The 15,573-nt window shown below is 35.6% G+C and overlaps 1 protein-coding gene across 2 annotated transcripts in view; it reads left to right on the top strand.

The window, feature by feature from the left end:
* The window catches only part of ARFGEF1 (ADP ribosylation factor guanine nucleotide exchange factor 1), a 93,334-nt gene that overhangs the window by 44,354 nt on the left and 33,407 nt on the right, over positions 1-15,573 (top strand). Inside the window, exons 5-15 of one of the 2 annotated variants that reach the window (XM_040545821.1) lie at positions 222-401; positions 2,410-2,683; positions 3,213-3,326; positions 3,931-4,109; positions 5,198-5,331; positions 8,760-8,994; positions 12,051-12,150; positions 12,271-12,410; positions 12,518-12,626; positions 13,619-13,820; positions 15,121-15,232. In XM_040545821.1, coding sequence (XP_040401755.1) covers positions 222-401; positions 2,410-2,683; positions 3,213-3,326; positions 3,931-4,109; positions 5,198-5,331; positions 8,760-8,994; positions 12,051-12,150; positions 12,271-12,410; positions 12,518-12,626; positions 13,619-13,820; positions 15,121-15,232 — 1,779 coding nt within the window. The remainder of the gene's footprint in view (positions 1-221; positions 402-2,409; positions 2,684-3,212; positions 3,327-3,930; positions 4,110-5,197; positions 5,332-8,759; positions 8,995-12,050; positions 12,151-12,270; positions 12,411-12,517; positions 12,627-13,618; positions 13,821-15,120; positions 15,233-15,573) is intronic. The other variant, XM_040545822.1, reaches the window with a different exon arrangement.

Below are 15,573 nucleotides of genomic sequence, written 5' to 3'. Positions count from 1 at the left end.
TGATGTTCTGATATGGCTAAAAAGATCCTTGAAAAACTTAATTAAATTACAGCTAAAGATATGTACTTATTTATATTTAAAAACTAATCCAAAACTGACATTTATTCATTTGCAGACTATTTCATTGACAAAAAGTTTTGACTGGAAAATACGTATATTTGTTTATTTAGGCTTTGCAGACAATTTCTTTGACTGGAAAATATATGTGTTTGTTTATTTAGGCTTTGCTTACTGCAGTAACATCTCAACACATAGAAATCCACGAAGGAACTGTGCTGCAAGCTGTAAGAACATGTTACAATATCTACCTAGCAAGCAAAAATCTCATAAATCAAACTACAGCCAAGGCCACTCTAACGCAAATGCTGAATGTCATCTTTGCACGTATGGAAAATCAAGCAGTGAGTATCTCAGTATTTTTATGTAGAAAATAGTTCCTAAAAGCAAACCAGCTTGAGAAATTTGTTTTGTCATTATTATTTTTTTATAATAATTTAATAATTATTTTGTCATTATTATTAAAGCTTCTGGGCTTTCCTAACTTATGTAGCTTTGAAAAAGAATCCGATATCTTATCTTATTCTTTTTGCGTTTTGCTATATGAAATACGTATGAAATGTGTTTGGGGTGTTGCATAGGATTTAAAATTCTGAAAGTGGGCCTCTATATTTAATGGATGTATTTGGCTTCAGTTTCTCTTCTTAGGCTGTCAAGAAGTGCCACGCTACCTGCTTAACACTGCATATAGAATAATTTAGTGTTAGTGAAATACTCAAATGTTGTGATGATAAACACTGAAGAAGTAATTCATAATTAAAACAAATACAACAAAAAACAAAAGACAGAACCCTTCCAAGTCATGTAATCACTTACTTTTTTTTAATGCTTTAATGTGGAGCAGTCACTTACAGATACTTGTGTCGCTGAAATTGCTGTAATGAGTGGTCAGCAGGAATACCACCAACATGGCTTGTGGCTTCCGCTGCTCATAATAAAGATCAATAAGGCAAAGTGATTGTCCTTATTCCTGTTAAAAAACAAGAACAACAAAAGTGGATGCTCAGATTGGAAAGCTGCTTGAATTCTTAGCTAGTTGTAGAAGTAATTCTGCTGTACTATTACAAACTCATAAGTTTTCTTTAAAATTATGTAGTGGATCGAAGCTTGTACTTGACTCCCTCTCAGAAGCAACTGCTTATTGGAACACAATGCCATCACGCTCAGAGATTTATGATATATTTACGATAAGTAATGGCAAAAGCCATCCCGTTAGACGAGTGCTTTGGGAAATCAGTGTAGTTCCTGTCTTTTTAACCAACTCATTAAAGAAAAGGATTGTTATTATCCTACACTGACAGTCTTTGTTTTTGCTGGACTGTAAGCCTAGTCTTTATGCAAGCTGATAAGCTGTTCTGCTTGTTCTGCGTGCTCTGGGCAACTTTTTCAATATGATAGCTACCAAAGGGTGGAAGGAATTATTTAAGCTGTCACTTGAAAGGTAGTATCTACTCAGGGCACCCCAAAAGATGCATCATAGAAAGCTTTAAGTGGAAGAGTAAAGGGCTGAGATCACACTAGCCAAAATAACAGTATAAACAGTTACAAAACTTTTGGTAAACGCTGGTCTCTGCAGGGATAGAAAGCCAGTCGTTAGAGCATCACCTCAAAGGACACCCAGCTTTGGTTTGACTTCAGTAACTGTTGTCTTAGTCTGTTAGACAAATTACATATTCTCTTCTCTTTCCAGGGATTCCAGTGTGAGAAATCATGAAATTCAAAATAGCCTTTGTCTTTTTTTTTTTTTGGCATGACAGTTTCTTTCTAAGGATCTGTCTTCTGAAGTCCTGTGGAAGTGCAGCCCTTCTTCTCACTTTTAACTCCTGTTTTTTTCTTCTTTTTTTTCTGTATGTCCAGTCAGTTTGCTACTTCTGTTTTTTCCCTTAAAACCACAGGTTTGCAGGGTAGGAGAAAATGAATCTTAAGTTTTCCTATGTGTTTCTCTTAGTGAGAGCTTTAAAAAATAAAAATAAGAAATTGCCCTTTATGTTTCTCCATACAAGCCTTGTATATTGTTACATCTCCTGACTGAACTTCCTTGTTGGACAGGCAGACAACTCTTCCTCCTATACTGGATGTACTTTTGTCATCCATTATACATAGTGAAGATACAGTAAGTGTAATGTGCATAGTTGGGAAGCAGCCCTCTTGCAAAGACTTAGCCTGTGATATTATATTTTTTCGTAGTAACACAAATGATACGTGTGCTTAAACTATTACAGGTTTATGAAGGCAATGTTTAAGCAGAGCCTATAGAGATTCCATGTTTATTAAATAACATATGCAATGTGTATATAGCTCATTGTTTTGTTTTGATGATAATTTTTTTGTGTAATTGCGATGTATTTCTAGCTTCAGGAAGCCAAACAGATGGAAAAGGAAAGACACAGACAGCAACACCATCTACAGCAGTCTCCAGTAAGCCATCATGAGCCTGAGTCACCTCAGTTGAGACATATTCCAACACAGACTGATCAGCTGTCTAAAGAACATGAGAGAGAGCTTGACCACAACACAAATGATGTGGACAAGAACCTTCAAGAAGATTTAGAGGCAGAAAATGGATCTGATATTTCTAGTGCTGAAAATGAACAGACAGAAGCCGACCAAGCCACAGCAGCAGAAAGTAATCAGTGTGTATTTCTGTTTCATGGAGGGAGGGAAAAGGTCTGTAAAAAGAAAGGCTGAGGACTGTCTTTTTTCACCTCCCAAGCCTGGAGTCAGGCATATAGATATTTTTGAATAATTGAGTGTAGAACTTGTTATCACTGTTAAGCTTTATCACAGGTATCCTTTGATCTTAGGCTTTCATACTCTTGTAGCAAAGATGCCTCTTTGCACCTGTGTGATGTTATGAAAGTTCTGAAAATAACATCTCAAATCCAGCAGCTTTTGGTGTTTAACTTATGTGAAAATACAAAATGGATATATTTGTCTTTTGTTGGCATAGGCCTGTGTATTATTTACCATTTACAAGTTAAACACTGGAATGTTTGTGCTCTACAAATATTGTTTTCAAAACATCCAGACACTATGTTGTTGTTTTTTAATGTGTACTCTTCTATTAGTAGATTTGTAATTGAATTTTTAAGTATTAAATGCAAGTAAAATATTTCCTTAATTTATTAATTTCTCAGTATTTCGTTTTTTTTAAGATCTTTCTAAAGCTGATGGAGGAACGTATGATGGTGAAAGCAATGATTGTGAAGAGAAGGCGCAAGAAATTGTGGAAAGTATTGTGCAGGAAATGGTGAACATAGTAGCTGGAGGTATTACATTAATATATGGCTGCAGTATGAATCTTGACATTAAAGATTATTTTAACATGAATATTTAAAATACATCATTGTTTATATAATATTTATATGCTGAAGAAAATAGTTTCAGTAGTCTGACCTTAGCTGCGTGTTACTTAGCAATAAAATGGGCAAGATTTCATGCATTAATTTACACTTTCTATGCTGAAGATGAATGTTATTTAAAAAAAAAAAAATCTAGCTTGTTTTATTTTTCTGTTTTGTTCCTGCATAATCTCTTCAAAAATGGGCCCATCTCTGTAGTAGCAGTGAAGCATTAAATTTTGAGTTTGTTGAGAATTGTATATATATAATCCGTGACTTTTTCTTTCCTAATATTTGTAGGAAACTTGTTAGAATAGTGAACCTGGCCATGTAAAGTTCTGAGTTGTTTTTGATCATAATTTTCATTATTTAGATCTTTTTTAGTTATATAAAGCCATATAAATTCTTCCTTCAGCTCCTCCTTATGATACTTTTGCTTCTGCTAGTTTTTGTATTTAAACATTTGATTTAAGCTCTTTTTGTAGAGCATTCTTACTTAACCCTTGTTATAATTTTTTTTTCTTTCTGCTAGATATAGAAGGGACTGCTGAAAGTGCAAGTGGTGATGGCACGATTGTAACATTAGAGGACGGCAGTGACAGTGAAAACATTCAGGCAAATGGAATTCCAGGGACTCCAATTTCTGTTGCTTATACACCATCTTTACCAGATGACAGATTATCTGTCTCTTCCAATGATACTCAGGTACAGGCAGGTATAAATTAGGAAATACTGAAAAAGAGTAGAATATTTTAAGTATTGCCCAACACTTGTGCAGAGAATGTTTGATGTAAGTCCACGAAATAAGTTACGCAGATGAGTTCAAGTATTGTGGCGTTCTAAACGTTATTTTATTTTAGTGCAATATATAAATTTATTTTTTAAAATAAATATTTGTATGTGATGGCTTTTTTTTCTCCTGACTACCGTATTTTTAGCTGCAGTGTTAGAAGTGTTTCAAGATTAGAGAACTCTTAGGTTTTTCAAAATGCTCCTAAGAAACAATAAAACTAGCATTCAAATACACATTTAGTAAAGAGTGTAACCTGTTATAGACATACTTGTATAATTTTCACATGCTTTTTTCACATCATAAATATAATTTTCAAGCCCATAGCATGCTGTACTGCTATGATTCTGGATAAAAAGCTTTGTCTGATAAGGTTTGATTTCCATTAAGAAAAAAGAAATGAGAACACACTACTTCTGTGGTACCAGATAACAGTATCAACTGACGGAGGGTCTCTGCTATCAAAGTACTGAATAGCTATGTTTGGGGATAATAGATTGCAAGCTTGAAAAGCAACAGTCACACATGCCATATGAGTGTAAGATTAACATTAAGCATTTTGCTGATGTAAGGAACAACGATACCAAATGGCATGAACTTAGAGCAATATATCATACAATAGTATTGCCAGATGTATGTTGCCACAGATCTGTAACTGCTTGCATTCTATTGGAATGTCAGTCATTTTTCTTAAACTAGTTATCTACTGAAAATGACTGAAGGCAGTTCCTTTGCAAGTTGTCTTATTTAAACTTGACCCATAAAGCTTCATGACAGTCTTAATGTAATTCTGTATTTTTATCAAGATAGGAAATTTTATTAGGGAGTTTATTCATTTTAACTGGACTGCAGAATTCTTTTCTGTTTTAATTTAGTCTTGAGACCGTAAATCTATAGTGAACTGGTTATATTTGTATAATATCTTAACTTCTTGTTGCTAGGAGGTGGGGATTTCCCTACACACCCTGCTAATGCAAAATGGAATACTGAAATATGTTAACTTCTTTAGGAATCTGGAAATTCTTCAGGACCTACACCTGGTGCTAAGTTTTCCCACATTTTACAAAAGGATGCCTTCCTTGTATTCAGGTCGCTGTGTAAACTTTCCATGAAGCCCCTGTCAGATGGACCGCCAGATCCAAAGTAAGTAGAATTAAGAATTCTCATAATAAACATTTTTTAAATTTGAAAATAAAAATAAATTATTTTAAATGTTTTTGAGGCTCCCCAGTTATTGAGAGAATAATAGTATGGTTAAAGAAACTTTGAAAAGGTACTTTCTATGTTCTAATACACCTTTTGTATGCGAAATGAAAGCATCTGCTATTACCCATCTGTTCTCTAGAAGTTTCTTAATAATGCCTTCACTGCCTGTAAGTACATCGTGTTCTTCCTAGTTCCTCTGTATAATGATTTTCAACAGGGTCTATAAAGAAGGTCTCAAGTTGGTTTAGGTCTCAGCTATCGTTACTCTGCTTTTAGGTAATATATATGTTTATAACCATAGTCACTTACGCTCCGCAAGTTCTTTTCTCTTACATGTTGGGTATCCAGTACATGTACCCAACTGTACTTCATCTTAATAAAATCTCTTTGCATTCAACTGGTACTGGTTATGACAAGTTGGTGGTGTGGTCTGTTCTGTTCTCTAGCTCAGGTTGGACACTTGGCAGCTGCCTTAACCAAAACACAAATGTTTTACAAATGAAGTCTGTATCTACCTGGTTTGAAAATCTTGCCCTTTGAATGACGATACCCTGTTTTCAGTTTGGCTTAGAGAATTATTTGCTGCTAAACAAAAAAAAATATATATATATATTTTTTCCTCTATGGTTGGGTGCCAGTATTATCGTGTCTGGTGGCAATGAACTTTGCTTTTCTGATCTTGTATGGAATCCATATGCCTCTTTTGTTCTGCATGTTAGAAAAACTTACTAATAATTTTCAAGAAGATTCCTTTTTTGTTCCGAAGATACTAAAACTGTAAGATGAGCAGTGATGAAAGGCCCAAAATCCTTTAAAATAAAGTCACGTTTACTGTTCCAGGGTCTAACTTCTAAATTAGGTGACTTTAAGACAGCTTAGTTTAATCACCAATATCAATGTGGTTTAGTAACCTGAAAATTATAATACAGTAGAAAGGGTTTTAAAGGGTTAGTCTAGAACCTTTTTCAAACTGTTATCTACTGATTGATGCACTGTGGAAAGTCAGGACGTTCAGGAGCGAAGATTGAAACGTGAGGTTTTTCCTCACTGTTGTTTGAGAATTTGTCTTCCAGGAAGTGCCATGAAAATCCTGTGGGTTTAGTCAGTTCTCTGACACTAAGAATGTCCAGTTATAAAAGGCTTTAATGGATTAGCTCTCCCTGGAAGGGCAGCAATAGCTAATAAGGTACTTGGAGCGTCTCATCTGAATCCGTGGAGTCTTGATGTTCATAATAGACCTGATTATGCTCTCCATCTAGAACAAAATGGAGGAAATGGTGTTTAGGACAACAGGAATTATCTGCAAAGACATTCAAAGATGTCCTATGTTGGAGAAGCGTCTAGAATTTTGCTGTGCTTCTGAGGCATTGGTTTTTTTGAACTATTGCAAAGATGCTGTAATTGGAAAAGGAGGCATAGGATATCTACAGAACTTTTCTTTTAAAAAAAAAAAAAGTCTGCCTCTTGACAGTGAAATTAACCATGAAGTGTTTAACGAAAATATTTTAAAATTTTAGGTAATTGGACATGGAGCTTTAGCGCAAAAGGCTGAGAGTTGAGATCAAGATTGAGCTCCTTGGGAACTTGCTTGATGTCTTTGTCTCCTTTTTCCCTACAATAAAATAAGATGGGGGAGAAATATCCTGAAGTTTTGTGTATTAGATTTCAGTCCTTAAACTTGTTTTAAGTTAAGTGGGTTTAAACATCCCAACAGAACTGATAAGGCCAACAAATTAAGACTTGGGCTATGGGTTGACACTTGCTGGAAACGGTCAATATTTAATATTTCATTTACATTTTAAATTCTCTTTCTACTTAAATTCTTACAATTAATAGCAAAGCAAGGCATGGTTGTGTACTGTCTGTACTATTAATGCAATGTCACACAAAAATAAAACCTTTTTGCATCAAAGGAGTGTGTTATATTAGGCAATATGCAGTTGTGCAGTGCCTGAAGACAGGCATTTTCGTGAAGAACTCATACTGAGAGCTGTTTTGGGGCTTTTACTTCGACTCTGGGGTCATTAGGAGGAACAGGAGGAGCAAGTTCCTCACTTACTTTGACTGGCTACTCTGAAGTGTCTTCAGACAAGAAGTTTAAGTTTGGGATTATATTTTAGGAGTATGAAATGGTGGCAAAGTGATTGTTTTTCCAGCTCGCTTTGTTTGCCACTGTGCAGGAACCATCGAGTTTATTCATAAGATATTTGTTATGAATTTGAACTTTTATTTTAGCCAGACTATTTTAATAAAGCTGGTATTTTTGCAGAATACAGCAAATAACGAAGTATTGTGTGTGTGACGTATGGCGAGAAGAGATCCTTACCATATCTGGGCTGTACTATTTGAAAAATGTCTTTTCATTGTTCCTCACGTTTCATAACTGTCCTCTGTCAGTGGGTGGTTGTTCAACAAAAGCTGGGCTGTCTTGCTGGGAAAACCATTTCTGTCTATACTTTTTTTGAGATGATCAGAACTGGGAAGAAGCTTTGGGAGTCTGAGGAAAGAAAACTTCTCCCAGAATGCTATTTAAATTGCATTATATTTTCATAGATACAGATTTCCGTCCTCTACATGTTTTTGTTGTTTTTACCATAAATAGTAGCTCTGTTCTGACACGAAATCTAGCTTTTTTCAGTCTGTAATGAAGCATGGTGTTACTGAGGAGCTCTTGACTACACTACAGTTGCCTGATTTTGCTAATGCCAGACTTAAAATAGGCACGTTATGCATCCTAGCTGCTCTTGGAGTGGGATGGGGCCAGTGACTGATACATAATGTAAAATACCACGTTTAGAGGAAAGAGATGTCAGTGCTGGGAGGAAGTAGGTCAGGCAGTTACAGCTGTTGTCTTTATTGTCCTTCAGCTCTCTTCCCATGCTGGTGGAAATAAAGGAGGAGAATGAATTTCTAAAGTCACTTCTCACCTTTCAGTACTCAGGATCCTGCAGATAGGATGGATCTTTTATATGGGATCTTCCAAACTCTATTAAAAGGGGGGAAAAAAGTACTCCCTTCATCCTTTGACTAAGAAAGGACAACATTGCCTGCTGTTGCCACTGTTAATAGGTGTGCTGTGCTACAGAAGAGGGGCTTGGTAGTAGTGGTAGGAAACGGTAACTGGAAAAGGTTATTCTTGCCCACCCTCTTTCCTTAAGGGTCACCAGTTTAACAGAAAAAAAAAAAAAAATCATCTTTTCATGACTCTTTCTATGCCATATTTTTTTTTCAAATTTGTGATTATTTCATGAGTGTTCCACATAAAAAGTCATTTGTGGTGTATTGATTTCTCAAAAGAATGTTTGTTTGTTTGTTTGTTTTATGACTTACCTTGGGCTGACGTATGCTATATTATTTTTTTCCAGATCTCATGAACTGCGATCAAAGATTCTTTCATTGCAGTTGCTTCTGTCCATTCTGCAAAATGCAGGACCTGTCTTCAGGACAAATGAGATGTTCATTAATGCTATTAAGCAGTATCTTTGTGTTGCACTGTCAAAAAATGGAGTCTCATCGGTTCCAGAAGTTTTTGAACTTTCGCTTTCCATATTTCTTACCCTCCTCTCAAACTTCAAGACTCATCTAAAGATGCAGATTGAGGTATGTTACATGACTTTCTAATTTTAAAGGGGGGGGAGGGGTGTTAAGTTGGCATCCGTCTATATTGATATGTCTTGCTCAGAGAAATTTGTTTTTCTTCCTGAATCTCAGCTTATGCATAAAGCTTGCCGGATCTACCCATGCACAGAAGCTCTTTCTCATCCAGTGGCAATGGGTGAAATGCCCTTGAAACCCTGTTTGAGTAAACCAGCAGCATTCCCTTTGATATACTTACAGATTAAATAAGACTTGCTCTGTAACATCAGAAGTGACACTTGAGGCAGTGACAAGTTCATTGGTAAAGTGGAAAGTAATGGGAAAACTTTTGTAGGGAGGATTGTTCAAAAGAAATAAAATCCACCATATTTTAACTTAAACATAAAATGAAGTCTCTAAAAAGAAGTAGGCCATTTCATCACTTAATAGTAGACATTTACATAAAGTAATAATTTTTACTGTGCAAAACGTGCTTTGATTTACGGGTTGCCTGTAAGATTTGTACAGATCAAAGTGTGGAAGTGAAGTGTGAAAAGATGTTGGGAATGTTGATAATGTTTTTGTTACAGGACCTTGATTTCAGGGATTTCTTCTTTCATGGATGTCATTGTATGAGGTGATGTCATGGTAGCTTCAGAGGAAGAACCTAATTTTCATAAGTTTGATGTTACTAATTATCTGTTACAAAGTACAGGGGACAGCAGTTTAGAGAAACTTATTCTTTTTCCTGGTTGTGAATAAAGAATTCCTCTTCTTTCAGCTGCTGATCCTAAAGGTTATTCGGAAGATGTGGGTAGACAAGTAGATATCTTCACATTCAGTTTTTGTCTTGGAGCTGTAAGGAGAGCCATATGCTCTGATTTACAATATGCAAAATCTATATATTTTGGGATTGAGGCAGTATTCTTCATCTGTTTAAGAAATTCTTGGCATATTTTAAAATATAATTTCAGATTCTGTTGCAAGTGACCCTCACGTGGTCTTTTGACATATGTTTTCAGCTAATGCTGTCCTCTGACAGTTAAAATAGTGGGTCTTACCTGAATTATTTTGTAACTGTATTTCTTAAATCGGTCACTGGATATATTTGCAGTAATGTATGGGCTAACTCTGACATACTTTCCCTTCCCCCCACTTTTATGCTTAAAGGTTTTCATGCAAATCCAGTCGTAGATGTCAATGAATTTCAGGTGTCACTTGGCTGTATTTAACATTACCATTTTTCAGCAACAGTAAATAAGCTATCAATTCTCTATTTTCAGTTGACCAAACTAAATAATGAGCTCTTTTCTGGTTTAATTTTATGATATGCTAGAAATAAAGTGTCGACTCAACATTATTTGCAATGAGTGCTACATACTATTTTTAAATACTTAAATATACGTAATTAGTACTGCTTGGAGAAATTGTTCATCCCAAGATGCTCTTGTCCAAAGTTGGTACCAAAAGCAAGAAGTCTGTATAGGAAGCATAGAGATTTAAAGTGTCATCGTAGTATGCAGCCCATGCAGCTAATTTCCCTTGCAGCTTAAAGATTTGGGTTTAGTTTTTATACTTGAAATGTTTTTCTCTGCTTCATCAGTGATTTTTTTTAAAACTCTCTACAAGAAAAATCTCTACAAGAAAAATACAGTCTTCCTGATTCTACAGGGTGTATAGCATTACTTTCTTTCAAACTAACTAGATATGTAAAAATGTAACTAATTGCTTATGGCATGATCTTTATTAAAATTTTGTCTTCCTCTGTTGGATTCCATAAAGTTGTGGCTAAAATCAGTACTCTGAGTGTCTTTAAGCTCTTGAAATTATATTCCACTTAAATTAGTCTTTGATACGCTGTGTTGAACTCCTTGTGTTTTGTAGGGATCCTTATTAAAAAAGTAACTGAGATTGCACTGCATGCATGTTTTTCCTCTAAGGTGGCCAACAAAATGTAAATTTTGCTAGTGCATTTTGCTGGGGGCAATATATTTACCATCAAAAATGTTTGAAAATCAGTGCTGCCAGTTTTCCCCAAACATGTGTCAAAGCAAAATTAGCCTTGTACTTATCTCTACCTGTCTAATAGCATGAAATCTCTGTAAAAAAAAAAAAACTGTCATATAAGGGAATATCTAATATTAAGAGTAAGGGTTGTTATGTATTTGGATGTATGTGTGCTGCTCTCAGAGAACAGGAGCTTGATGGCATGGGACTGTTGGCACCATTCTAGAAGAAACACGTTGATAGATTTGGTAGCCACAACTGGCTGCGGAGAGGTGAGCTCTCAGAGGTGCAGAGCAGTGATGTAACGCTGCGTGGGATGGTGATGTAACACCATCTAGTAGTTCACATTTTGAGTTCGTATGCTCTCATAGCTGTTGCCACCGCTTAGGGAAGAAGCAAGAGAAAAAGCCTGCTGTAGCTGCGAAGCATGCTCAGCTGAAATATGCAGGCTATAATATTAATGTATCTGGTGAGGAACCAATTAAGAGAGGGTAAAATAGTCACTGTTCTGAACAAAAAGCATCTGCACTGAAGCAATTTCAGGGAAAACTACTGTCCATTTTAGAAAATGGTCATCCTATTAATGGACGTGCTGCATTTTTTATGCTGTGCCTGACCAGTGATACTGTAGAGTGATTATTCTGTGTCAAGATGTTTCCCGTTCTAATGATACCGATACTTTAAATTGGCATAATGTGCTGTTTATTACATGTGTGCCATGTCATCGTCTTGTAGGGAAAATCTTTTGTGGTAAGGTAATAATCTCTTCTTTCCAAACCTCAAATGATACTGAACTCTAAGAGCAGCGTAGAATTCTTGTTAGACTAAATTGACATTCAGGATTTCACAGCACTGGTATGTAAGTACTGATTTGAAGTCCTAATTTCAACACGTCAAACATAAGTTGTTTTTCCACCTTTCCGCTTTTTCCCCTCTCTCCTGTACATCTAGAATGCTTCTTCCATATTATCTGTATGCTTTCAGAATTATATGCATCAGAATGGTAGCTGTCAAATTTCATTACAATGTTTGTAATAGTTTTTTTTTTTTCCTCTTCCTGGAATATTTCATAGGTATTCTTCAAAGAAATTTTCCTGTATATCTTGGAAACCTCTACCAGCTCATTTGATCATAAATGGATGGTTATACAAACTCTGACACGGATATGTGCAGGTACTAAGGACCGCTTGGTTCTGATTTTTACATTTTTATGCTGAAGAACGAAACTGTATTTGCCTTTCAATGAGCTATGTAGTTTTTGTTCCAAGGTTGACAATGTCACTTTGTTTATAGATGCCCAGAGTGTAGTGGACATCTACGTGAACTATGATTGTGATTTAAATGCTGCAAACATATTTGAAAGGCTGGTTAATGACCTATCTAAGATTGCTCAAGGAAGAGGAAGCCAAGAGCTTGGCATGTCCAATGTTCAGGTACAAGAAATTCTGCCAAACTTTATGAAATTTCATGTTCCTTGGAATGATAAGTTAGGACTAAACTCTTCAGTCCACTAATGTATTTCTTTTGAAATCTATTCTAGGAATTAAGCTTGAGAAAGAAAGGATTGGAATGCTTAGTATCAATCCTGAAGTGTATGGTGGAGTGGAGTAAGGATCAGTACGTAAATCCCAATTCTCAGACAACACTTGGTAAGATATGAGTTGCCCTTCTTATAGTTTTAGTAAAGGGATGCTGCAGGAATTTAGTGCATTTCTCCAGTATTTTGATATTTTTAGTTTCTAGATTGGTAAAACCCCTGGGGGAAGGTGCAATATTTGTGTATTTTTGGGGGTAGAAATTTCAGTATTTTTCAGTTGGTGTCATTTGAACAAGTTGTTTTTCTTAATTGTCTGAATCCCTGGAATGCTACTACATTGAAAATGACTAAATGCTGTTATTTCACACATTTCTAACTTTAAAGGGACTATAAAATGTACTTTGAAGCACTTCTAATTTCATATTGATTAAATTACAACTAAAGTAACCTGGATGGGGAGTGGAAATTCTATAGCTATGCATAAATCAATGTTGCAAGCAGTGAAGTAACTAAATCATTACTTGCTTTAATCTTGTTTCTATCAAACCTCAGATTAAAAGTCTTAAGGTTATACCAGAATTTTCAGATTAAGGGTCTAGAGTTGGTAGCTGAAGTACCAATTTAAAGTGGAAGTTGAAATTTAGACGTGGTTAGCACTGCTGTTGTTGAACTGAGAGTCCCAGATAGTTGGCTTATCTGATTATAAACACTTTTAGGCTCTCAGTTTCAGAAACTTCTAGTGTGGTTTGCTTCATGTCAAAAGTAACATTGGCCTTGAGAATAAAAAGATCTGTAACTAGATTTCTAAGTTCTGTTTTTTTTTCCCAAGTGCTTACAAATTATAGTTGCAATTTACGGCTTAAATTTCAGATACATGATGTACTGAAAGAATCCTCCTTGATATATTGTAGTGATTTTTTGGTTATTTTCCCAACCAAAACAAAACCAGAATATTTATGTAAAAATAAACAGGTCACTGAAGATAACTAGTAACTTTCGGAAGCCTTTGGAAAGGATTTCACAAATAATTGAAGAGTAACCTGTGATCTTACTTTCTTTTCTCTGTATGTATTTTGTATCAATGTAATCCTTTCCAATTTATAGGCCAAGAAAAACCCACAGAACAAGACAACAATGAAACCAAACACCCTGAGACAATTAACAGATATGGAAGCTTAAATTCCTTGGATTCTACTGCTTCATCAGGAATTGGCAGTTACAGCACACAGATGTCTGGCACTGACAACCCAGAGCAGTTTGAGGTCCTAAAGCAACAAAAGGAAATAATAGAACAAGGAATTGACTTGTGAGTGCCCTTTTATCACCCATGGGAGGGTGGATTCTTTTGGAGCTATGAAGATTCCTGGGTTTTTTTTCCTTCTCCTCATAGATACTCATCTTGTGTTAGGAAAAAAACTCTGGATGTAACAGCACTTCCTCTGGTGAAAGAGTGCTGAATGGTGTCCCCTTTGGAGCCTGTCAACAGTGTTTTGTGTTAACCTAATTCCTCACAGCTAGAAGATGAGTACTCTGAATGTTTGTTCTTTTTTCTCCAGACCTGCTTGTCTAAAAATAAGACTTTTGTATTTGGATAAAAAGAACATTGAACTCATGTGATCAGTTGAATACTACCTATTTTACTGTACACATTACTGATGGAAGTGCCTATAGCTTAAAATATTGCTCCCTCCTAATTCATTAACTTTTCATAATTTGAACTGTAGGATAGTATAATTTCTCAGTGGATTCTGACATGAATCTTCCATGTGATTTCAGCCTTGTCACCTCACCTCAGTGAGGTCAATCTAAGCAAAAATAAAAGTTTTCTGTATTAGAGTTTTCAGACCTTGAACAAACATGCCTTAGTCCTTCAGGGTTTCATTTTCTTTCAGTTACTTGGTTTCTTGTCTAGTGCATTTCCATTCTTACAGGCACCTCTTTCATATTTAGGTTGGTAAAGACCTCTGAGGTTGTATAGTCCAACCTTAACTCATGGATTTCTAGAGTGGTTCATAGATATTAAAACAAGAAACAATAAAGCATAATTATTCCTTTCCAAACTAAGAATTTGCTGGGTTTGTGGAGGATTTTTTTCTTCATGGAGAGAACACTTTAAAATGTGTAATTTATTATATATTTATCTATCTATTTTTTATCTCTGTGTATATAGATAGATATGTATTTGTATATATTTTGTGTATCTACATATATATGTATACACACCTACGCAGTTCAGGAATGTGCAGTAGACATGGAACTGTAGTTGGTTTTGATTAGATCAGAGAAGAGCAGAAACTGCGTACCAGAGCAAATGATAAGTGTTTAGCTGTCTTTACTCAGACTTGCTTGGATGCTGTGCTGGCAGCTGTGTAGGAAAGAGAAGGAGGTGGCTGCAGAGAAAAAAAATCAAATGATGAAGGCAATAATCACCGAAGGGAGTAGCTTATTCCTATCTAATGCGTAGCTTGGTAAGGGAAAAGTACTTAATATACAGATTTTTGATATCTCAGCCAAAACTATTGAATCTTCTTTGATTAAGCAGGTAAGGTTTTGTGCATGTACATAAAAGGGTTAACTCTCATTCTTTCCTGGTCTTGATTGTACAGATTCAATAAGAAACCAAAGAGGGGGATTCAGTACCTGCAAGAACAAGGAATGCTTGGCACTACCCCAGAAGATATTGCTCAGTTCTTGCATCAAGAGGAGAGATTAGATTCAGTAAGAAAATTGTTTTCCTGATGTTTTTTTTGCTTCTGCTGATGTTTTTATATTAATCGCAAATCACGAGAGTGTTTTAGAACATATAACATTCTTATACAATGAGAAAAAAAGGAAATTTTTCTCTCTTTCAAAATTTGGGAAGTCAAGGAATTTAAAACAGAATATGTGAGAGAGCTGTACCCTGTAGTATAAGCATCCTGCAGTTCAGTGGGGTGTAAAGGAAAAGACAGACCTACTTGAGCTGACTCAAGGCTTGCTAGTGTTGCTAGGAGCAGTTTACTAAACTGTATTTACTTTAGTCCAGAAAGGGTTTGCTAGAATTAACTGCAGTTAATAGG

Source organism: Cygnus olor, chromosome 2 (genome assembly GCF_009769625.2).
Source record: "Cygnus olor isolate bCygOlo1 chromosome 2, bCygOlo1.pri.v2, whole genome shotgun sequence".
Taxonomy (NCBI): Eukaryota; Metazoa; Chordata; class Aves; order Anseriformes; family Anatidae; genus Cygnus; species Cygnus olor.
The sequence above is the reverse complement of the archived record's forward strand: the minus strand, read 5'-3'. Positions and strand labels throughout refer to the sequence as shown.